This window comes from Oryctolagus cuniculus, chromosome 15 (genome assembly GCF_051225735.1).
Source record: "Oryctolagus cuniculus isolate XC-2025 breed Fujian yellow rabbit chromosome 15, ASM5122573v1, whole genome shotgun sequence".
Classification (NCBI taxonomy): Eukaryota; Metazoa; Chordata; class Mammalia; order Lagomorpha; family Leporidae; genus Oryctolagus; species Oryctolagus cuniculus.
In genome coordinates, this window is record NC_142881.1 from 85,300,571 (window position 1) to 85,324,754 (window position 24,184).

General features: G+C 54.8%; 1 protein-coding gene across 9 annotated transcripts in view; it reads right to left on the reverse strand.

Annotated features, from left to right (window-relative positions):
- The window catches only part of ARHGAP22 (Rho GTPase activating protein 22), a 189,838-nt gene that overhangs the window by 98,020 nt on the left and 67,634 nt on the right, over positions 1-24,184 (reverse strand). For all 9 annotated transcript variants that reach the window (XR_007916083.3, XM_051837514.3, XM_089314152.1 and 6 more), the window contains one exon: positions 16,277-16,476. Coding sequence is in view for 8 of the 9 variants with exons in the window: in XM_051837514.3 (XP_051693474.1) it covers positions 16,277-16,476 (200 nt within the window). In the remaining variant the exon portion in view is untranslated. The remainder of the gene's footprint in view (positions 1-16,276; positions 16,477-24,184) is intronic.

The following is a 24,184-nucleotide window of genomic DNA, read 5'->3' on the forward strand; positions in this document are numbered from 1 at the left end:
TCGGAGGTGGGAGCATGTGGGTGGGGTCCATCCCTGGCTACGGGGATAGTTGCAGGGGCTTGCTGTCTCAGGAGCCGAGTCTCTTTAATTGTGGCCACTTTGCTTCCTCCTGGGCCTCAAGGTCTGTCTTCCATACAGTGGGAGTAATAGCATTGGCACTGACGTTGCTTTCTACTCCAGCTACCCGGGAAAGTTCCTGCTTGCCGACCTGGTACTGTATTCCTGGCTCTTAGCCTCGTCTGGAATCAATCCAGAGGTCACCCAGGGCGAGCACTGCTACTCCCATCTTCCTGGAACAGCTGATGGAGACGAGTGGCTCCTGGGCCGCATGGCTGGCGAGGGCTGGCTGGGGTGTGGGCCCAGGAATCTGATGCTGGAGCCCTCTGCTGCCTCTGTGTGTCCCCACATTGGTGACAGCAGCCACCAGCTAACAGTGTTTGCAGAGCTCCAGTCCAGAGTCAGGCTGTGGCTTTGCAGCCTCTGCCCACCTCTCGAGTGAATCCCATGTGGCTCCCCACCACTACTAAGGGGTTTCTGGTACTGGTCCTCGGCTGCCTGGGTCCCCTCCCCCCTCACAGGTCAAGGGTATGGCTTTGATCCCAGAGGCTCCATGCCGAGCCTTGTCCTGGAGTATCAGATTTCTAGCCAATTTCCTGATGCTGCAGGCCCAAGGGAAGACACTGGTCTGGGGGCACTGAGAGGAGGCAGCCCAGGGAGGTACCTTTCTCATGAACCTACAACCTCAGTTTTCTCATCTGTCAAATGGGGGAGCTACTCCACGGGCCAACCGTGAGTGTGAAATCAGTTGACATCTGCCCCAGTGGCCTGGGGGTCTTGGCTGAGATTCTGTATTTCGGACAAAGGCAGGTCACAGGGCATTGAGTGCCTGCTTCTAGCTCTTCAAATGGTGCCTTGGCGGGGGGCCAGCATTGTGACAAAGTTGGCATTCCACATGAGCAGCGGTTCGAGCCCCCGCCGCTCTACTTCTGATCCGGCGCCCTGCTAATGCACCTGGGAAAGCAGCAGACGATGGCCCAAGTCACCCACGTAGGAGACCCGGATGAAGTTCTTGGCTTCTGGCTTCAGTCTGGCCCAGCCCCAGCCATTGAGGCCAGACCTCTATCTCTCCTAAGCTCGCTCGCTCTCTCTCTCTTTGTAACTCTACCTTCCAAATAAATAAATAGATAATTTTTTTATAAAAAAAAATACCAGTGCCTTGGCCATAGGGATCCTGGGATTTCCCTGGAGATACCAAACTGAGTGTCTGCACCGTGGAGGGGGCCGGCCTTCTCACTGTGGTGCCAGTCCAGGGCTTGAGGGTCTGCGACCTGGGAAGGGACCAGGCACACAGCTGGCCAACAGGTACCCGTGAACAGAAAGGGTCTGTAGACTTCAGGCGCCCGACAGGTTCTCACAGAGGCCAGGTCCCTTCCCCCGCCTCATGCAACTGAGTTCCTGCCCATTTGCCCTGGTTGGGGATTTGCTCAGTGCTGCATAGCTAAGCTTTTCGGAAGTGGCTGTAGCTGACTTAATTCATCTCTGGCTCTGAACCGGTGCAACTCATCGGTGTCAGTGACTAATAGGCAGAGCACGTGCCTGTCTGTGCCCAGCAGGGCTCACTCTCTGGGATGCTGCAGTCTCCACCACAACTCTCTGCCCAATTTTTGTGAACGTGCCCATCTGAGCTCCCCAAGGAGACCTGTGGGCAGTAGGTAGAACCCTGGGCCACAAGCTCCATAAAATCCTTTGCTCAGAGAACCAATCTCCTGGGAATAGGTGGGACACTGCCTGGGTCGACTTTCTGTTGCTATAACAAAATGCCTGAGGTTGGGCACTTTATCAAGAAAAGAGGTCTACGTAGCCTGCAGTTCTGCAGATTCAAGTTCACAGCCCCAGCATCCATCTGCTCTGTTAAGAGACCTTCCTGCCCTTGGTTACATCACAGCGTGGCAGATGGCACCACAGCGGGAACACAGACAAGAAGGAGAGATCGCAGGTAGGGGTAGGACGCCGGGGCACTCGGGGGTGGTCACACTCTGTAACTGGCTTTCACGCGAACGAACTCCGCAAGCGCAGCGTCAACGCCTCCTAGAGCAGCGCCCAGTGATGCACTGAGCTCCTGGGAGGCTGCGCCTCTGAAACTCCCACCACCCCAGCATCATCACACCCGGGACCCGGCTTCCAGTACGTGAGCCTTTGGGGTCAAATCATACCCAGCCATATCCAAGCCGTAGCAGGAATACCCCGAAGAGGAGCTGCAGGAACAGTGTGTCTTATATATATATATTAGTAGTGAGGCCGGCGCCGCAGCTCACTACGCTAATCCTCCGCCTTGCGGCGCCGGCACACCAGGTTCTAGTCCCAGTCAGGGCGCCGGATTCTGTCCCGGTTGCCCCTCTTCCAGGCCAGCTCTCTGCTGTGGCCAGGGAGTGCAGTGGAGGATGGCCCAAATGCTTGGGCCCTGCACCCCATGGGAGACCAGGATAAGCACCTGGCTCCTGCCATCGGATCAGCGCGGTGCACCGGCCGCAGCGGCCATTGGAGGGTGAACCAACGGCAAAGGAAGACCTTTCTCTCTGTCTCTCTCTCTCACTGTCCACTCTGCCTGTCAAAAAAAAAAAAAAAAAAAAAGAGATAACCAGTCCGAAGGAAAGATGAGGGGGCTGACGCTGTGGTGTAGCGGGTAAAGCCACCGCCTGCAGTGCCAGCATCCCATATGGGTGCTGGTTCCAGTGCAGGCTGCTCCACTTCCAATCCAGCTCTCTACTATGGCCTAGGAAAGCAGTAGAAGATGGCCCAAGTCCTTTGGCCCCTGCACCTGCGTGGGAGACGCAGAAGAAGCTCCTGGCATCTGGCTTCAGATGGGCGGAAGCTCTGGCCATTGCAGCCAACTTGGGGAGTGAACCAGCAGATGGAAGACCTCTCTCTCTCTCTGTCTCTGCCTCTTTGTAACTCTGCCTTTCAAATAAATATAATAAATCTTTAAAAAAAAAGGAAAGATGATATCAGTTGGATGAAATTGAGGGTCTATCCAAAGGAATAAAGGCTATAGGAAATGGTAACTATATGAATAAGTATATAAGGTTTTTAAGTTATTTAAGTCTTCAGAAATAACTAATTGAAAAGGACAGGAGGCTATAGTGAGGCCTAAAGTGTAGATAAAAGCAATATATTTGATAACAATAGCACAAAGGAACACTAGAATGAAAAGAAAATTGTTATAAGTTCCTTACGCCATACAGGAGCTAACATAATATCATTTGATGATAGACCATAAGAAATTAAAGTTGTATACTATAAAACAACCACTAAAATAACAAAATACTGGACCTGAAGGTAAAGCAAATGTGATAAAATTGAATCATAAAAGTTTTCAACTGATCCAAAATAAGGCAAAAAAATAAGAGGAGAAAGGTAACGTGGGGAAAATGGAAAACGAGTAGGAAGATGGTGATGTGTAAACTTCACCACATCAACACCACGTGGCAGGGCAGGCATGTGGCCAGCAGGTTAGGCTGCCTCTTGCAATGTCCACACCCCGGTTCAGAGTGCTGGCTGGAGCCCTGGCTGCTCTGTGCTTCTGAGCCAGCTCTCTGCGAAGGCGCCTGGAGGCAGCGGATGATGGCTCAAGTGCTTGAGTCGCTACCACCCATGTGGGAGACCTGGATGGAGTCCTGGCTCCTGGCCTTGGCCTGGCCCCGTCTTGGCTGTTGTGGCCATTTGGGGAGTGACCCAGCAGTTGGAAGCTCTCTCTCTCTCGCTCTCTCTCTCTCTCTCTCTGCCACTCTGCCTTTCAAATAAATAACATAATTTTTAAGTTTTAAAATCATATAACTATTACATGTTATTATATTGGCAAAGCCATTTAATAATACATCCATCTTCTCTTGTCTGAAGTTTAGCTTTTTGTAGCTTCAGCCACCAGAATTCAAGTATACCCTGAAAATATGAAATGGAAAATTCCAGAAATAACAATCCATATGTTTTAAATTGTATACCACTGTGTGGGTAGCATGATGAGATCTCACGCCATCCCGCTCTGTGCTACCTAGGATGTCAGTCATCCCTGTATGCAGTGTATCCACGCTGTATACACTACCAGCCCATTAGTCACTCGGGAGCCATCTCACTTATCACACTGGCTGTCATCAAATTATGAGGCTTATATCCAAGAAACCCTTATTTTAGAGGTAATGGTCCCAAACTGCTAACTTTCAGTTATACTTGTTCTATTTGACCACTAGCTGTTGTTAATTCTTACAGTGCCTAATTTGTAAATTAAACTTTATCATCAGTATGTGTGCATAGAAGAGAAACACAGTCTGTGGCTTCAGGCGTCCAGTGGGGGTCTTGCCAATGTCCCCTGTAGACGAAGGGAAAGTGCAGTCATGATTATTCCCCTGTTCCTCTGACTGGACGCTAGGAAGCAACGGCCACCAGGGGTCAGCCACCTACCTACCACAAGCACGTGGGGACCTGGGCTGACGGGAGGGATGCTGTCTGGCTCTGAGGGGCAGAGGTACCAAGTAGCCTGGCTGGGGGACTGGTTCTGGCCTTTACTGCAAAGGACCTGCCCTGTGCAGTGTGAGGTCTTGGGAGAGTGAAAATTACCCCTGCCTCCGTGGCTCCCTGGTCCAGGAGGTGAGCCAATTGCCTGGTGTTCCATGTGGAGGGGTTAAAGGGGAGACACAGATGAACCTAACCCCTCTGATATTCGGTGGCTGCAGCCAACCCTGCAGTTGAGGCTGATGTGGGAACCAGGAGGGAAGTAGCCATCAGAGGGCTGCCCCAAGCTTCCCTGGAAAGGAATGGCCCCTTCTGGCATTTTCTCTGATCCAGGACTTGAATGGACGTTGGTGTGGATTTCTGCCCCGCCTCGGTGCTCACCCTGCCCTCGGCGCTTCAGAGCCTGCCTGACGGGTCTGGAACCATCTGCAGCTCCTTCAGAACTGGGAGCCGTTGGCAGGGGCTGCTCGGACCCAGCCCCACACCATGAGATGTCAGCGGGGACACAAGGTCTCTCCACTGCCCTGGGCTAGAGCACCGGGCCTGCTCTTCCGTGTTGTGGTCCCTGCCATGTTTTCTGGGCTGCCAGTGTTTCCAGCCGCCCGCCTCCAGCTGAGAATGTTCTGGCCTGGGGGCAGACCAGCCTGTGCCGACCCAGAAGGTTTCTTTTTGCTCAGCATAGAGCAAGACACTTGGAAAACTCCATGACCATGGAATGAAACGAATGAGCTTATATTGGTGCAAGATGCCTGCATCCCACATCGAACTGCCTGGGTTTGACCTCCAGCTCTCATTCCTGACTCCAGCTTCCTGTTAATGCAGACCCTGGGAGGCAGCAGTGACGGCTCAAGTGACTGCTTCCTGCCACCCTGGTAGGGGACCTGGATTGAGTTTTTGGCTTCCAGCTTCAGCCCTGGCCCATCCCCGGCCATTGCAGGCATTTGGGTTGTGAAGCAGTGAATGGGAGCTCTCTCTCTCTCTCTCTCTCCCCATCTTAAATAAATAAATAAATAAATAGTTTAAAAAATCTGAAATCCATGCATTATTTTTATAAGCATTTTCCATGTATTCTGAAAAAAATTTTTTGCATGAAAAACGAAAACTCATACTTTGCATGCCGTTTTCTCACAAACTTTTTGAAATACCCTTGTACCTTTGGAGAAGGCTTCCCTTCGCTGAAAGCAGCCTGGTTCTGTCATTTCTGTGAGACCCTGCAACGCCCAGGGGTTCATGGTGCCTCTGGGGAAGGCTGTTGTGCTATTTGAGTTGAGAAAGGGCAAGGCTGGGAGACATGAAACAGATGCTTTTGCAAAAATGGCTGCGCCAGGCTGACCCGCCATGCACCTGCTACATTTGCCAAGGATGCACATCTCCGTCCCGTCTTTTCCAAAGGCTGCCGTCCATTCAGGAAATGTCCCATCGCCCTGGGGGCCCTGGCCAGGCAGCAGTCCTGCAGCAGGCCATCCGAGTGAGTTTCATTATGCTGATCAACTGTCACTCAGTATTCTACCAGTGCATTAAGGATCTAGAATGCATGCCCAGAACATAATGAAAAGTAAGCTATGCTCTTCTCAACAATGAATAAAATATGTTTCCTATGCTGCCTTCATGTCATCTGATTCATTTTTCTGCCTAGTAATAGACAAAACTCGTAATTTACCAGTCAGTCCACCAGCTAGCACTGAATATTAACTGGGCTTGACTGAAAGCTGCAGGGTTGATTGATAGTAAGTGGGAGGCACTTAAGTCCTGTAAGCTAATATCAGATCTGACTTAAATGAGCAGACCCAGAGAGAAGCTCATGACATTCGCACAAACAACCGGAGACAATGCAGGAAGCTCAGAAGTCGTTTTTAGAAGGTAGCCGTGAACTACTTGGTGGCAGTGCGCTCCGGGTGAGTGCAAGAGAATTCAGGCGGCGGGGACAGCATTGTGGTGCTGCAGGTTAAAGCCAACATCTGCAACGCAGGCATCTGGTATCTGAGCCCCGGATCAAATCCTGGCTGTTCCACTTCCGATCCAGCCCCCTGCTAATGCACCTGGGAAAGCAGTGGAGGATGGCTCAACATGCTTGGCCCCTGCCACCTACGTGGGAGACCAAGGATGGAGTTCGTGGCTCCTGGCCTTGGCCTGGCCCAGCTCTGGCTGATGCAGCCATTTGGGGAGTGAACCACGGGTGGAATCTCTCTCTCTTGCTCCCGCTCTGTCACTCTGCCTTTTTGGATTCTGGCCCTCACACTTATCAGCTCCTGGTGATCTCAGGCAAGTCACTTGCCCTCTCTGTGCCTCGGTCTCCTAACTGGAAGGTGGTGATCACACGTACTGCTGAACTGTCTCTGTCAGCCACCGCTGCATGACGAGGCCCAGGACTCAGCGCTTGCAAAGCAGTGAGCTGTTAGCTCTCAGGGATTCTGCAGCAGGGCTCAGCGGGCAGGTCCGCTCCACACAGCTGTCACTCACACAGCTGCATTCAGTCGGCGGCTGGGCTGGGCTGGGCTGGGCTGGGCTGGGAGGTCCAAGAAGGCCTAAGTCGTGTGTCTGGGACACGTGGTCTCTCTGCTTCCCTACCCCCACCTTTGCATGCTTCCTTATCACTCTGTGGCTCGTGCAAGCATCCTGGTAGCCCAGCAGTAGCTGTCCAGAGCTGCTGCTCCATGTCTCAGGAGCTGATGGAACTTGTACAACTGCTGTCTCATTCTAGCACTCAGAAGCGCGGCTCAGACTCAAGAGGAGGGAAAACAGACTCCACTTGTCGGGAGAAGGACTGCGTGCGCCGAGAGGGAGGACTGGGTGGCTCTCCTCTTTGGAGACCATCTACCACGTACTGCTGCGAGAATGAAAACAAATTAATGCGTGCAAAGCACTTAGAACAGAGCCTGCCTGCTAACGCACAGTGGGTAACTTTCAAGTTTATTCAAGCTGTCAATCAAACCCATGAAGGCAAGGTCAGAGTCACGCTGCCTGCACTTCTCAGATGCACTTGCTCATTATTCACTGGGCGCAGTTCCACTCAGGCACGGTTGTTCTCATCTTGCAAGAAGGGAATGTGGCTCAGAGCGTGAAACACCTTCTCTGACGGTTAGCTAGCAATCAGGAAGAGGCCAGAGTCCAGAAATCTGCCAGGTTTTTCCCATCATGCAGGACTCTGCAAAACGTCTTGTGGAGGTTCAGGCACCAGGCTAGCCCCCCGGATTTGATTAGGTCTTTTTTTTTTTTTTTTTTTTGACAGGCAGAGTAGACAGTGAGAGAGACAGAGACAGAGGGAAAGGTCTTCCTTTACCGTTGGTTCACCCTCCAATGGCCGCCGTGGCCGGCGCACTGCGGCTGGCGCACCGCGCTGATCTGAAGCCAGGAGGCAGGTGCTTCTCCTGGTCTCCCATGGGGTGCAGGGCCCAAGCACTTGGGCCATCCTCCACTGCACTCCCTGGCCACAGCAGAGAGCTGGACAGGAAGAGGAGCAACCAGGACAGAATCCGGCGCCCCGACCGGGACTAGAACCCGGTGTGCCAGCACCGCAGGTGGAGGATTAGCCTATTGAGCTGCGGCACCGGCCTAGGTCTGGGGTTCTAATGAGAAAAAGCAATGGGGACGCTCTGTGGGGCTGGCCTCAGGGCTTCGCAGGTTTCGTGGCAGAAGCTTTCTCTTGCTTCTTGGAGGTCTTCATTTCAAAGCCTGTCCTCAGGGTCGCAGGAATCTTGTCTCTGAGTGCTTAGGTGGCGCTGACAACACCACCGACCACAGCAACTCCCATGAGTCTGATGCTTAGCGTGGCTGGAGCCCCAGAGCATCACAGAGCTCACTGCCCGCGTCTACAGCCTGTAGATCCAAACGGGGACAGACAGGACTCAGCCCAGGCGCTCCGATTCTCCCCACGGCAGCCTGCAGTCTGTCTGTACACCTTTCTGGGCCTCATTTTCCCCACCTGTACAATGGGAATTCATTGCACCTGCCTTTGTGGGGGAGCTATGAGGCTCAAAGGTGATCGCACATGTTCATTCAACAAGTGTTTGTTGAGCATCTGTGACAAGTCAGGCGCTGTCCCGGACACCGAGACACAGCGATAAACCAGACAGACAGAATCCTGACCTTGATGCGCTTACACTGTGATAGGGGAAGGAGCCCTCAGGCACCTAACACACACAGTCAAATGCTTTTCTCCCAAGGATCCAGCACAAGGCTGGCTCAGGGCACCCACTCATTCATCCTGTTCAATGACTTCTTCACTCATTCGATTATTCATGTAAGCATCAGACACCACTGGGCATCTGCCTGTGTCGGGCAGAAGGGAGAAGGGAGAAGAGCAGTGAGGAGATAGACAGCAGCCCCGCCTGAATGAAGCTGTGAGCCTGAATGGGAGCTGTGAGCCCGGGATGACAGTGTCAGAACTGCACGCTAGCGAGCGCAGCGAGGGCCATGGGAGATAGAGCCCAGCACGGCGAACGCCAGGACAGGCCGCGTCCCGGCACACAGCTGCTTCCTGGCAGGCCCGCTGGACTCAGCATCTGTGTTCTGGTGCTATTGGAGGGAACCCATTAGCTGCGGCCTGACAGCAGGTAGCCCCTTACCTAGTTCCCTCATCCAAAAACTGGGGACAATCCAGGCGTCTCCACCATAGCAAGGACCCAAGGGATAGCACCACAGGGCCTTTGTGGGCATGCTGGTCTGATGAACACCAGGCCCAGGAAAACAGAATTGGTTGATCTGGAACATTCTCTGGGAACTTCACGCTGTGGGGTCAAACGGCCTCCCTTCTCTCCCTGGGCTGAGCTCTTTTTCAAGATCTCTGATTTCTGGTTGCCCAGCATTCGTGTTCCCTCCCAGAAGTGCATCTGCTTTCCCATCCATCTCATCCCCCCGCTCCCAGTCCCAAGCTTTTACTCTAAATTAAATCAAACTTTAAATCAATTCCCCATTGCTTCTCAGAGCCGGGCTTCCCATCACTCATTATCTCGGGAGGCAAAAATGATAAACAACAGAAGCCCAGCCTGCTCTCAACGTGATGTTCCAATGCCCTCTGCTATCACCTGCGGCTGCACCAGCCAGCGGGGCAGGGAGTCCGATCGCAAGACTCCACCCCCCAGGCGCTCTCCAAGGTCTCCACCCCCTTGCCCCAGCTCGGTGGGCATTCTCTTGGCCTCATCTGATGTAGGACAAGAGCCCATCCAAACACTCTTTCTGTCTCCCACTCCCGCCTGTGCTATTGCAGTGACTTCCCTCTCAGAGCTCTGATGGCCAAGTCTTCAGCACCCCAACCTTCACAGACGCCCCACTGCCCCAACACTGCCATTTGAATAAGGACCCAAGATCCTCCAGGTCCACTACTACCTACGGATGAGCCTCGCCCTATACTTCAGAGACACGGGCTCCTCCTTGTCGGCTGCCGGACACTGTCTATGGACGTCCCTGGGTTCCTCTCAAACCCATTTCCTAAGCACGCCCACCATGCCAAGGTCTGCCCTGCAGAGGCCCAGCAGCCCTGCTCAGAAGAGGGAGCTTTCATTAGAGTCCATTCCATCCCTTTTCTGGTTCTTGGAAGAAGGCTTTATGGTGTGGCTCGGTCATATTCTGTTTTTGATTTTAGCTTTTCCTTTGCTGTTGAAACTTCAAAACTAATCTGAAATATGGTTTTAAATGAATACAGACGCCTTCCTGAACCTCCCTGGTAACTGTGGTTATATCAGTCAGTACCCAATCTGGGAAACGCAGTTGGAGGATTTCTCTAAGGACCCCTTCCCCTTCATTTCTCTGTTTCCTCTTTCTAGAACTCCTGCTATTCAGACACTGGGTTGTTTCACTCTGCACCGTTTTTCTCCTCCCGGAAGTATCAGCTTGTCCGTCTTCTTTCGAGGTATACATTGAGTGCCTCCCCACGCCTCCCAGAGTCTACGCTGGACTGCTAGGCCAGGGAGCAAACGTGGACACAGACCGAGCAGGCTACGTAAATGGTCCACACACCAACTTAGACCTCACCTTCCTGTTTGCAGTGGGGGTCTCCCACCAAGACCCGGGCCAGGCTCCCTGGTGTGAAACGCCTCTCTGTGCTCCTTCCTAGAGCACAAGACTCCACTGTTCACGTCTGAGCAGGGACGGCAGTTGCCTGTCGGCGTGGGCTGCTCAGGAGATCTGAGATCTAACTGCCTTTAGAGAAATAACTATTTAGGGGGCTGGTGCTGTGGCATAGTAGGCTAAGCCTCCACCTGTGGTGCCGGCATCCTATATGGGCACCAGTGCATGTCTTGGCTGCTCCTCTTCTGATCCAGCTCTCTGCTGATGTGCAACAGAGGATGGCCCAAGTGCTTGGGCCCCTGCACCCACATGGGAGATCTGGAAGAAGCTCCTGGCTCCTGGTTTCAGATTGTCCCAGCTCTGGTCATTGCAGCCATTTGGGGAGTGCACCAGAGGATGAAAGACCTCTCTCTTTCTCTTTCTCTCTCTCTATAACTGCCTCTCAAGTAAATAAATACATAAATAGATAAATCTTTTGTTAAAAAAGGAACTGTTTATATATGTGAAAAGGGAAAGGGAGAGAGAGAGAGAGAGAGAAGTGTTCCCAACCTCTGACTAACTCCCCAGTTGTCTGCACTGGCTGGGGAGGCAGGAACTCAATCCTGGTCTCTCCCATGGAAGGCAGGAACCCAGCTACTTGAACCATCATCGGCACCGCCCAGGGGTCTGCATTAGTAGGAAGCTGTAGTCAGGAGCCGCTCAGGCATCAGAAACAGGCACTCGGAGACAGATATGAGCATCTTAACCAGCATCCTTCTGAAGACTTATGTATGTGGGTAAAAGAGAGAGAGAGACAGACAGAGGTGTGGACACACACACACACACAGAGAGAGAGAGAGAGACAGAGAGAGAGAGAGAGAGAGAGAGAGCGAGCCACTGGCTTACATTCCCAATGGCTGCAACAGGGGCTGGGCCAGGCCCAGGACTCCATCCTGGTCTCCCACGTGGGTGCAGGGGCCCAAGTACTGGGCCACCTTCTGCTGCTTTCTCAGTGCATTGGGGGAAGCAGAGCAGCTGGGACTGGACCGGGTGCTCCAATAGCGGGATGCTGGCATCGCAAGTAGGGGCTTAAGCTCTGTGCCACAATGCCAGGCCTTAACCAGCGTCTTAACCATCAGGCCAAATGTCTGCCCTCCAAATGCTTTTTTTTTTTTAAGAGATTTTACTTATTGATTGATTTGAGAGGCAGAGTTACAGACAGAGAGAGGGAGACAGAGATCCACCTGCTGGTTCACTCCCCAGATGGCCCCCACAGTGGACTGGTGCTCAGTGTGGGATGCCGGCGCCACAGGTGGAGGCTTAGCCCATACACCACAGCGTCAACTCTCCACCCCTCTGCAATCAGTGCTTCTACTTTGGGCTCTTCTTTTGCCCTCATTTCCAGAGACGTCCGGGCCTCCCAGCCCCAGAGCCTTCGGGAAGTTCTGCCTTGCAAAGGGGACAGATTCTGTGGCCTCCTTCACGCTGGTCCAGAGGTTAGCCCGTGGGTCGGCTCCACGAATCAGCTGCCTCTCGTCCACCTGCTTTTTTTTTTTTTTTTTTTGACAGGCAGAGTGGACAGTGAGAAAGACAGAGAGAAAGGGCTTCCTTTGCCGTTGGTTCACCCTCCAATGGCCGCTGTGGCTGGTGCACCGCGCTGATCCGATGGCAGGAGCCAGGTGCTTCTCCTGGTCTCCCATGGGGTGCAGGGCCCAAGCACTTGGGCCATCCTCCACTGCACTCCCTGGCCACAGCAGAGAGCTGGACTGGAAGAGGGGCAACCGGGACTAGAACCTGGCACCCCGACTGGGACTAGAACCCGGGGTACCGGTGCCGTAGGTGGAGGATTAGCCTAGTGAGCCATGGTGAGCCACCTCCTTCTGTTCTTTTACCCTCATCTTCTCCCCGTTTGTTGATTGGTCACATTTAATCTGTTACATTTTCTTACGTGGCCGTGGCATTTTGGAAATTATTCTTTGCATTTCCATCCCATTCCACTTGCACTCAAAGCTGAGAAACTCACAGGTAAGGGATGGAGGAAAACCAGACCTCTGTGAGTCCTCAGACTGCGGAGATGGGCAGGCTGGTCAGCAAAGCACCTGGCAGAGTTCCCATAGCTCAAGAAACACTAAGGGGAAGCTTGGGCGCACTCTCAGGTCCCGGCACCAACTGCCTGTGCCCTGTCTTTCCAGCTGAGCAGCTGCAAGCCACTCCCTCCCTCTCCAACTTGAGCCCTCCTCAGCACCATGTTCTCTCTGCTCGCAACCCTCCTGCCTGTGGGGAGGGGAGCAGGGAAGAGGTGAGGGCACAAGGAGGTGACCCAGGGCGAGGCTTGGCCTGCGTTGTGAGCTCTGGGCAGTCCGGGGACGGCGGACAGCCCTCTTCCTGACGGTTACATCACTGACGGGAAGGGCGCCCATCACGGCAGACAGCGAGCAGGGCGTGCTTTTCCAGGAACCAGATCCTGAGAATTAGCCCATTACCCGCAGTTCATGCAATTAAACACAAGCGCATGGAGCCCCTTTGCTACTGCACAGCATGGGCCAACTGAGTCACTGGATCCACAGGCACCCGTGCAGTGGGGCTGCATTCAGGAGGCAGGCTTTGTTGGGGAGGGGAATGGGGACAGTAGTAACATCCCCTGAGGCTTTGGGAGTGCCAGCCAGCACAGGAGCCCTGGGCAGAAGCTGGCGTCAGCTGGCTTCTTGCACAGATCCAATGTGCCCATCGTGGGGAATGTTCTGGTGAGTGCCAATGCCTCTACTCTATTGGCTGCTTCCAGAAGAAGCTGTTGAGGTCTAGGAAAAGCGACAAGGGAGGGAGACAAGTGTCCAGGTCAGGAATTCAGGGGACGGAAGATCCTTCTGGCGCCAGCTGATGGGGATGCAGCCTGCATGCCCTCAGGGTCATTAGCTCCTGGTCTCACACAGCGTGATGATGCTGTGGGCTGGGCCAGGAGCGGGGACTACAGCAGGGCTCCCTGGCACCTTTGGTCACAGTCATCAGAGTGACTGGCCACCAGCTGGTCAGCCAGGAAAGCCAACACACCATGGAGGGGTCGAGGCTGGTCTTTAACACAGCACACAGAGGCTGGAAGGAAATTGGTGGTGGCCTGGGGAGCTGGGCTCAGAGGTAGGGCTGAGGGGAGAGGCATCAAAGGGAGGGGCAGGGCTGGGGGGAACACACGGGCTCAGATCTAAGTGCCCAGGTGCTAGGATTTGCCCTCAGTTACGCAAACGATACCCGGTTCAGTCCCTGGTGCACCCCTGTAAGGAGTGGTCAGAAAGGGGGACTTTTAAGAAGCTTGTCGAAGCTGGCGCTGCGGCTCACTAGGCTAATCCTCCGCCTGTGGCACTGGTACCCCGGGTTCTAGTCCCGGTCGGGGCACCGGCTTCTGTCCCGGTTGCTCCTCTTCCAGTCCAGCTCTCTGCTGTGGCCCGGGAGTGCAGTGGAGGATGGCCCAAGTGCTTGGGCCCTGCACCTGCATGGGAGACCAGGAGGAAACACCTGGCTCCTGGCTTTGGATCAGTGCAGCGCAGCGGCCGTAGCGGCCATTTGTGGGGTGAACCAATGGAAGGCAGACCTTTCTCTCTTAACTCTGCCTGTCAAAAAAATAAAATAAAATAAAAGAAGTTCGTCGAAACTGGGGTGAAAGGTCATGCGTATTTTCCAAGACCGATTCTGTTTCATCTTACGAATGACAAAATCTGAAGTGAAAAGCGGTTCAGTGGGTGCAGGGACTCAGGCCGCTGCGTGCGGGTGCGAAGGCGGCCGTGGCTGACCCCCAAGTCCCTGTCTGCTCTGCTCTCGGAGCTGCTCTGGGTGCCCTTTCTTTCCTCAGGGCCCCGTGCTACGGATCCGCCCTCCCTGGCTCTGGATCTCAGATCAGGGCCGCCCTCACGGTGTCTGCCCTGCCCGCCTTCGCTTGCGAAGGTTTCCCTGCAGCACTTTCCCTTCTCGCTTCTCTGTTTATTTTTTATTGTGGCAAATTCTACGGAGCATAGAGTTCACCATTTTCACCAGTTTTCGGCAGATTTAAGTTCAGTTAGCTCCCATTGCTGTGAAGCGCTTTTTGGTTTTCACTTGGATATGTCTTATTTTATTATTATTATTATTATTATTATTATTATTTTTGACAGGCAGAGTGGACAGTGAGAGAGAGAGACACAGAGAGAAAGGTCTTCCTTTGCCGTTGGTTCACCCTCCAATGGCCGCCGCGGCCGGCGCGCTGCGGCCGGCGCACCGCACTGATCCGAAGCCAGGAGCCAGGTGCTTCTCCTGGTCTCCCATGGGGTGCAGGGCCCAAGGACTTGGGCCATCCTCCACTGCACTCCCTGGCCACAGCAGAGAGCTGGCCTGGAAGAGGGGCAACCGGGACAGAATCCGGCGCCCCAATTGGGACTAGAACCTGGTGTGCCAGCACCGCAAGGTGGAGGATTAGCCTAGTGAGCCGCAGCGCCGGCTTATTTTATTATTATTTAAAAATTGTATTTGAGAAGCAGAGAGAGAGAGAGAGAGAGGTCCCCATCTGCTGGTTCATTCCCCAAATGCCTGCAATGGCTGGGGCTGGGCTGGTCTGAAGCCAAGAGCTGGGCGCTCAATCTAGGTCTCTCCTGTGGGTGGCAGGGACCCGCATACCCTTGAGCTATGACCACTGCCTCCCGGGGTCTGCACTGGTCGGGAGCTGGAGTCAGGAGCCAGCCAGGACTGGAACTCCAGCTTTCTGATACGGGACGTTTGTCTGAACTGGAGTCTTAACTGCTAGGCCAAGCGTCGGCCTCCTGGATCCATCCTGTAAAGGCGAGCTTGACGTCACCGTCAGGAACGGAACAGACGTACTTTGTGTAAACAGAGGTGACCTTTAGGATAAACACAACACTGGCAGCCAGCTCCTGTGGGAGCAGCAGCTGGCGAGGCAGTCGGCTGTCCACCCCTCTCCACCCCTCCCCCATCCCCACAGAGGGAGGAAAGCAAGTGGGGGAGAAGCGCTCAGCCCAGACGCACGCTGCCCCGATACTGCACCTCGACCTACTTAGAGGGCCTGAGGGAGGCAGAACAGGCGCCTCCCCACGTCTTCCTGCCACGGAGGCCCCCTCTCTGCCCCCACATCACGGGGGCTGCAGACCCCCCCCCCCATGCTGAGGCTCTGTGGCTCCCAACGAGGAGCATCCTTTGGGACAAACCTTCCCAGATCCCATCCACGGTTTCCCCAAGGAGACCCTGTCCTCCCCCAGCGTCCTAGATTTAGTTCTAGGAGTCCCACAGAGAGCAGAAACCACGGCCGAGCAAATCCCTTCACGGAACAGCGGAACAGCGTAGCGCTGGCATATAACCCGTGCACATCCCCCAGTATGATTTAAACCATCGCTAGACAACTTATACCATCTGATGCAGTGTAGGCATCAGGCAAATAGTTGTTACGCTGCATCCGTTTAGGGACTAAGCAGTGGTTTACAAAGAAAAAAGTGTTTGTTCAATATTGATGCTCTTCTTCTTCTTTTTTTTTTTTTTTTTTTTTTTAAGAATAAATTGCATCTGAGGTTAGTTGCATCTAAGCGACTAAGGTGGGCTCTCCACCAGCACCTGAAGGAATCGTTTTTGTTACAGAAGCTGGGGGTGTGCAAAGCAGGCTATGAGGCCAGGAACAGGGGTGGGGCCAGACATCACCATGAGCGGCTCAGTGCTGGTGGGCAGTGGTCCGGAGGGAGGGTCTCTGAGCCTCCCCCTCCTGGGTGCAGTTCACCGTGCCATGACAGCCCCAGGACACGGGACACGTGCTTCTCACCTGGGGCTTGGTCTCATCTTTGTCCTTGTAGTAGAAAAGCTGGTCCCCGCGCAGCACAAACCAGCGCTGCTGCCAGTTCTTCATGATGCTCCTCTGCTTCTTCAGCCAGCCCGCCTTCAGCACAGGGCCCGACTTGTGGGGGCACGGCGGGCGCCCGGGGCTCCGGCTCTGCTCCCCCATCACCAGGCTTTTGGAGCGGGCTGCAAGCCGAGAACACACACAGGGAGCATGAGGACTGGCACACCTAAGGTCAGTCCCTGCCCTACCCCAGCACCCCAGCTGCCCTGTCCCCTGGCATGGGAGCCAAGGCCAGCAGGGCTGAGCTTGCTGGGCCCTACTTCCCATTGGGTTCCGTAGCACATGTGCTGGAGCAACTCAGCAGCAGCTGCCCAAGGTTCTCCCCTGTGGCAGGTGTAGTCAGCCTGCCTAATCAGTTTCTCTTCCCCACTGGGTTCCTAGCTTCTCCATTTCTCCAGGTTTGCTCATCCATCCATCCACGCATCCATCCATCCATGCATCTGTCCGTCCACCCACGCATCCACCCATTCATGCATCTGTCCGTCCACCCACGCATCCATCCATTCATGCATCTGTCCGTCCATCCACGCATCCACCCATCTACGCATCCATCCATCCATGCATGCATGCATCCATCCTACTTGCATTCCTTCACCCACCCATCTATCCACACACCATCCATCCATCCATCCATCCATGTACTCAATCTCCCACCAATTCATCCAACAATGCGTTCACATATGCATCCAGCCACTATTTATTGAATGCCTACTATGTGCCAGGAACTGTTGCAATTACTGGTGATAAAGCAGCTCACATTTTAGTCGGGCTCTTGTTACCGAGGCCTGGAGCGATCTGGCCCCACTTGCACCTGCCTCTGCTTTCTGCCTGGCTGCCTGCCTGCCTGCCTCTGGGAGAGTCATGCCTGAGCCCCACCACCCAGAACCTCCCACAGCGACCCTGCTGCTTCCCGGGTGGGTCCATGGCTGGTAATCCTGCCGGGTGGGCCTGCATGGTGAGGTCCCTTGCTTTAGCTGTTTGTGTGACTCACTGGGGGCCTCCCAGCTGGACAAAGGGACCATCATGCCTAACTCAGGGGCTTCTGCATGCCCGGAGCCCTGCAGGTGACATCAGTGGCCAGTGCTCTGCCAGGGTCAGTGCCCCCTTCACAGTGCTGACTGAGTTCTCATCCCCTCCATCCCTACCCTGTCAGCTCTCGCTCCTGCTCTTGCCTCTGTCTGCAGGGGAAGCTCCTCTCTGTGGCCAGGATCGGGGATACTGCTGCAGTGGTCAGTGCAGGAGCTGTCCTGGACTTCGGAGGCACAATTCCGAGTCTGCGTGTAATTGCACTTGCGAGTGTGAGCCCAGGGATCCTCACCACTGACTGCACCAACACACAACCCCTGTGGCTCCCTGTTCTCGCACTGTACCTCCGTGTGTGTGTGTGTGTGTGTGTGTGTGTGTGTGTGAGCACACATCTAAGCTCCTTCTGCCACATGAGTGACTGCGATTCCCTAAGCTGACCGTTCTTTCTCATTCTTCAAGATCCGTTCAGGCGATTCCTCCTCCAAGGAATCTTCCTTCCGAATCTCCTCCAGACAGTCCTTGTCTCCCCGGCCGGGGCACGCGCTCCGTGGCTGGTAATCACGCGTGTAGTTGCCTTTCTGCCCCTCTAGACTGGGTGGTGGAGGGGACGCCCTGAAGCCTTCCCCAGTTCTGCACCTGTGGCCCCCATCATTGTGCAGGGCAGGGCCTGGACGCGAGTCACGGTGGTCAAACATCTCAGGACACTTAGAGTTTCCTATTGCTAGGTCTGCATTTTAAAGAAACCAGTCAACGCAACGTGAGAGCTGGTGTCTGGAGACAACATGTAGCCTGGTGGTCCCAGCCTTGTCCTGAGTCACACAGAGAATCCTGAATCTACTACTTGAATATAAGCAAAGCACAGTGGGCACCTGCTCCCCGCGGGGCCGGCTCACTGAGCGCAGCAGGAGCAACTCAGCTCTGAGCCGCACAGATCTGCAGGGCGGGCCGTTCAGGCCCTGGCCCACCCCGCCAGGACTCCCCACTGCCATCGCTCGGCTGTTGCTGAGGGTGCTGTTGAATGTGCCAGCATTGCTCTGGCCGCGTTTTAGCCCCCCGAGAAAAGGGAGCTGTTTCCACGCTGGAGGGGATGGGTGACTTCTGGCGGGCGGTGGGTTTTGTCCAGAGATGACAGGGAAGAGAAAGCAGGGGGCTCAAGGGTGGACTGCTTGGCCCAGCTCCTCCTGGGGAAACAGCCCCCAGCTCTCAAGCCAGGCGGCACCCTGCACCTGTGGTTGAGCTTCGCTGTGTGCATTTGGAGTGATGGGATGTGCACCGGGGCTCCAGCTCTCTGCTGGCCTGGCAGATGGTGAACTCGCGTGTGGTGCCCCCTTCAGTTCTGGCAGCTGTGTCCTGTCCATGCACGGGCACAGCTGTACCATCATATGTTACCTATGGATTCCCACGTCGCCCAGCGCTGGCATTCTCTCCAAAACTGGTTTCTTAATTAAGGAGACAGTGAGGCTCAGCAGAAGAAACACAGGCTCTGGACAGAGGTCGGTTCTGTGAGCTCTCTGTGCCTCTGTCTGCTGATCGGCAAACTGGGCCCATGGTGGGATGGCCAGGGTTGGAGTTGGAGGAGGGGAGAGAGAGCCACACCTGGCGAGAGTAAAGGGCCCAGTAACTGGTTACCATGGCAACAATGATGATGATGGAAACGGTGCAGTGGATGGATTCATGCAGAACTGGCTTTCCTGAAGCTGGGCTTATAGCAGTGGGCTCCTGAGCAGAAGATTGTGGATCTTTTTTAAAGACAAGATTTATTTATTTGAAAAGCAGGGTGACAGACACAGAGAGACAGAGGCAGAGAGAGACAGAGAAGGAGATCTTCGATCTGTTGGTTTAGTCCCCAGATGCCTGCAACAGCTAGGGCTGGGCCAGGCTGAAGCCAGGAGCCAGGAGCTCCATGCAGGTCTCCCAAAAGGGAGGCAGGGATCGAAGCACTTGGGTTATCTTCCACTGCCTTCCCAGGAGCATCAGCAGGGGCTTGGATCAGAAGCAGGGCAGCCATGACTCAAATATGGGATGCTGGCGTCATAAGTGGTGAGTTAACCTTTTGCACCACAGCGCCAGCCCCTGGCTTCTGGCTGTTTAGGTGCTGTGACCCACTGCCTTCTAAAAATGGTGTGTGGATATATGAGGGAACGTCAATGAGTTTATGGAACAGTGGAATTAAAAGATAAGTTTATTTTGGTACAAAAATTTTTGAGGTCTATGCACAGCTTTTTTTTTTTTTTTTTTGACAGGCAGAGTGGACAGTGAGAGAGAGAGACAGAGAGAAAGGTCTTCCTTTGCCGTTGGTTCACCCTCCAATGGCCGCCGCGGCCGGCGCGCTGCGGCCGGCGCACCGCGCTGATCCGATGGCAGGAGCCAGGAGCCAGGTGCTTTTCCTGGTCTCCCATGGGGTGCAGGGCCCAAGCACCTGGGCCATCCTCCACTGCACTCCCTGGCCACAGCAGAGAGCTGGCCTGGAAGAGGGGCAACCGGGACAGAATCCGGTGCCCCAACCGGGACTAGAACCCGGTGTGCCGGCGCCGCTAGGCGGAGGATTAGCCTAGTGAGCCGCGGCGCCGGCCCATGCACAGCTTTTTGATACCACGCATTTTCTGTGAACTTTTGGAAGACTTTATAATGCACCACACAGATAGACAGTGGAGCACTTTCTCCATAACCACCCAGAGTAAGCCTAATTTAAAGAGTTCTGCTCCAGGGACAGAGCGGGCAAAGCCACCACCTGCAACACCCGCATCCCATGAGTGCTGGTTTGAGTCCCGGCTGCCCCACTTCTGATCCAGCTCTCTGCTATGGCCTGGAAAAGCAGTGGAAGATGGCCCAAGTGCTTGGGCCCCTGCACCCACATGGGAGACCTGGAAGAAGCTCCTGGCTCCTGGCTTCAGACTGGGTCAGCCCTGGCCGTTGTGGTCATCTGGGAAGCAAAGCAGTAGGTGGAAGACCTCTCTCTATCCCTCTCTCTGTAACTCAGGCTTTCAAATAAATAAATGAATCTTAAAAAAAAAAGGAGTTCTGCTCTGTATAACTTAGCAGGTATCAGATGACACATGGCTATTGTCCCGGCCCACTCTGTTTGAATTGTCAAGTGAGACCCCTTGGCGCAGCCCGCTACTCACCACAAGAAACCTGTGCCCACCCCTTTGCCCACTTAGCCAGTGGCCCCCGGAGGAGGAGCTGCTGGGCTCCCCAAGGTCCACACTCACTGGGCCCTCTGCTGCTCGCCGCATGAGCCTCCGCCCTCGCCCACAAGTCTTCAGCAGCCCTGGGAAGGCTGGACTTCTGCTTCTAGGCATCCACAACACTTTGCCCAGCCCAGTGTGTGCAATGCACAGCCCCGGCGGCTCTGCAAGCCCAGCAGCCAGGCCGTGGAGCAGCCAGACTCAGAGGAAACGCCCTGGCCTGTGAGGCTGGGCTGAGCCACGGACAGGCAGCTGGCAGCTGTGGGGCCTTCCTGCTTCCCAGGCTGCACCTCACCTGCCTCTCTGTGCCTCCTCCCATCACAAGGCTGCAAGGGGCTGGAGCAGGCGGGATTTGGCAGACACTTGCAGATCCTTCTCCAAGACCAGGGGCATGTGTAGAGGATGCATGTGCGGGGCAAGTGTTACCACGGCCCCAGTGTCTCGGCGGGTCTCACAGCGGACCACAGAGGGAGCATGGACAGGTGTGCGCCTCTGGTTACGAGTTTTCTTCTCTGGGTCTCAAGTTCCTCCAATAGGTCAAGAATCACTGGGGAGATCAAGTTGCCAGCACCCGGCCTTTTGTCTTTTAATGGCCAGGGATTTCTAACTGGACACCTGGCAGACCGTGCTGCCTCTGGGTGTGGATTTTCTGGAGCCGAAAGGTAGGTGCAGCGCTCTGCTCTCCCTTTCTCCTTTTCCCCTTCTTGGGGGAGCCTGCAGGGCCACTTGGTGCCCTCCGTCCGCCTCCAGGTTTCTCCGGGGTCTTCAATGGAGATTGAAATCCTCAGAATATTTTAGGGCCTCCTCCCTGGTTCTGTATCTCATCTTCTATTACAACAGGGCTTGTGCCACGAGACCACACGCTGTTACAACCCTGAGTGCACCTGCCCTTCCTTCCACATCCCCGCGGCACCTTGTGCAGGGCCAGCACGTAGCAGGAGCTCAATAATCTTGGTGACAGTAGCGCTCCACTCCCTGGAGCTGTGCTGAGCCTCTGCCCAAGGCTGAGTGAGCAGTGTCTGAGGGGGGCGTCCTCGATCCAGGGCTGAGCTTTCTGGGCACTGTGGATCAAGAGTCTAGCAAGTTGTGCAAAACCTGACTGTGTGGCTGACCCCAGGGCTGGCCCACGGTTTCTGCAATATGACAAGATACAGAAAGAGGGGGAGTGGTCTGTGCCACGAACCCCATGCCCTGGGCACCTGCTCTCCTGAGGACTTAGGTAGACAGAGAGAACAGGCACAGGGAGCTGCAGTCACCTGGGCAAGGGGGCCCACGCGCCTGCAGGCAGGAGGCTGGAGCTGGCCTCCTTGTCTCCATTTCTGCAGATGCTGAGGGCTGCACCTGCTCTATGCCCTGTCCGCCCCGCCCCCGCTGTCCCCAGGTCTGCTGGAAAGGCTGGCCAAGTCCCAGGTTCATCAGGGAGCCACTTCCTGCAGATGCATCCTAAGCTGCCAAACCCGCCCAGCTGATCCCTCAACGCCGTTATTACTGATAAGGCTGATTGAGCTTCTGCAAAGGAAAACAAGGATTATGATTTATTCATCACCACTGTTCCTGTCTCCAGCACTTCTTTGAATCCACTGATTTGGTTCTGTAAATACTTGAGCCAGATTTCAAGTTGAACATCGTGGACATTCAAAGGCCCCAGGTGGGCTGTGACCTGGAGGGCAGGAGGGTGACCTTTGCCCTCCTCAACACTGGATCTCTTCGGCTCACAAGCATGGTCATTCGCTCACTCATTCATTCATTCATTCATGCCAAGTCTGTGGCAAACAGCACCACCCCGGGGATGAGAGTCACAGGGTACCTGTGGGATGGCAAAGGCAGCAGCTGCTGAGACGAAGCTGTGGACTTTCCAAACCCAGAGCCCTGCAGAGCCCCAGGAGGTGGGAGCACCTGGCTGGGCAGTGGAGGAGGACCGGATGTGGGCTGACCTCGGGAGAGGTGGGGCTGAGCACTAATGTGGCACTACCTACCCCTGTGCCTCACCCCCGCGAGTGGCTGGAGGCTGTCCTTCCCTCCTCTCTCCGACAGGCATGCTGTGGGAGGCGGCCCACACCTGCGTCTCTCCTACCATCCCCTTGCATCTGGAGACTGGGCTCTCTCTGGCACTGCTCAGGTCAAATCCAACAGCCTGTTCCTGTCCACAGACTCCAGACCCCTTCATGGCTCAGATGCTGCTGGAAGCAGGAAGCTCTTCCTTCCTCCAGTCCTGCAGGTCCTAACCACACACATCTATGCCCAAGTCCCCGACTGCATGCACCTTGGTTCTCCCTGAAAGTCCCACCCATGCCCAGAGCTGTCCCAGCTGCCCACTGTTCCATCATGCATCCCTGGGAGCTCACGTGGGAACCTCAGACTCACCACGTGTGGGAGGCTCTGCAGGGACCGCATGCTAACTCAACAGGTGCCTGTCTCTCCCAGACCTGCTCCTCCTCCCCTTCTTATCCAGGGCCCCACCACCAACCAGCCCTGACAGCAAACCCCTCCCTTCCAGCCCTGCTGTCAATCTGTCTCCAAGTCAGAAGTCACCTTCTCTGCTCTCTCCTCTGTTTCCACTCCTCTTACTGTGTCAGTGCAAACACAACCGTCCCTTGTTGGTCTACCTCCTCATGCCCTCCACAGGAGTCTCCAAAGCACATATGCACCTGCCAGTGCACCTGCCAAGGAAGGGCTCTATGTGAGACCCTTGTCTATCAGGACAACAGGTGCTGTTACCTCTGCCTTCCAGATGTGCAAGTGGAGGCTTTTGGAGGTTGACACAGTTGCCTGAGACCATACCATGTAGCAGGTGGCACCACCTGTTTTTGGAACCCGAGTCTGCCTAACTTTCAGAGCCTGCTCATTTAACCTCTTTATGAAATTGCCTTGGTTTCCAAAAACAGGTTTAAGCATCTTGCCCATTTTCTGAAAGGTGAAAATAGTATTTCCTATGCTCGCAGCAAACCCCACCTCCAGGCTGGCAGCACCCTTTGCTAGCACAGCACCAGGCAATGTAACCATGCATGTTCACGCATGCCTTGGGTGAATGTGTGTGCATGCATGGATATATGAGTATGTATGTGCGTGTGTGTGCACCTGGTTGGATGTCTGGGGTCTCCATCCAGGTGGTCAGTTCCCAAGGAGGGAACCCCCAGGTGACAGCCCTGACACCTGTGGAGGGGCTGGTGACCGTGGTATGCACAGGATGAGGGGCTGGGACAGAGAAGGTAGAGGGCAGGGCAGTAATGACTTCCACTGGAACAATTAGGCATTCATTTTCCAAGATGTGTCCAGTAGGAAGTCAGAGGTGACCTTGAGTGTGCCAGGGAGTGGGGCTCAAGAGGGGCAGCTGCAGGCCAGGGTGTAAAGGCAGGAGGCACTCAGCTAACGTGTGCTGAATGATAATTACCATGGTGACAACAGTTGCTATCCCTGAGTGCTCAGACACACACTCGGTGCACGGGCCCAAGTGCTCTATGGGAATGATTTCACCTGCTCCTGACAAGTGGTACTACTTCCATTTTACAGACGTGCAAGCTGAGATTTGCAGAGCTGGGGACAGTTCTCAAGGCCAGGCCGCTGGCAGGGGGCACTACTTGTGTGTGGGGTTGAGTTTAGCTGACTTCAGGGCTTG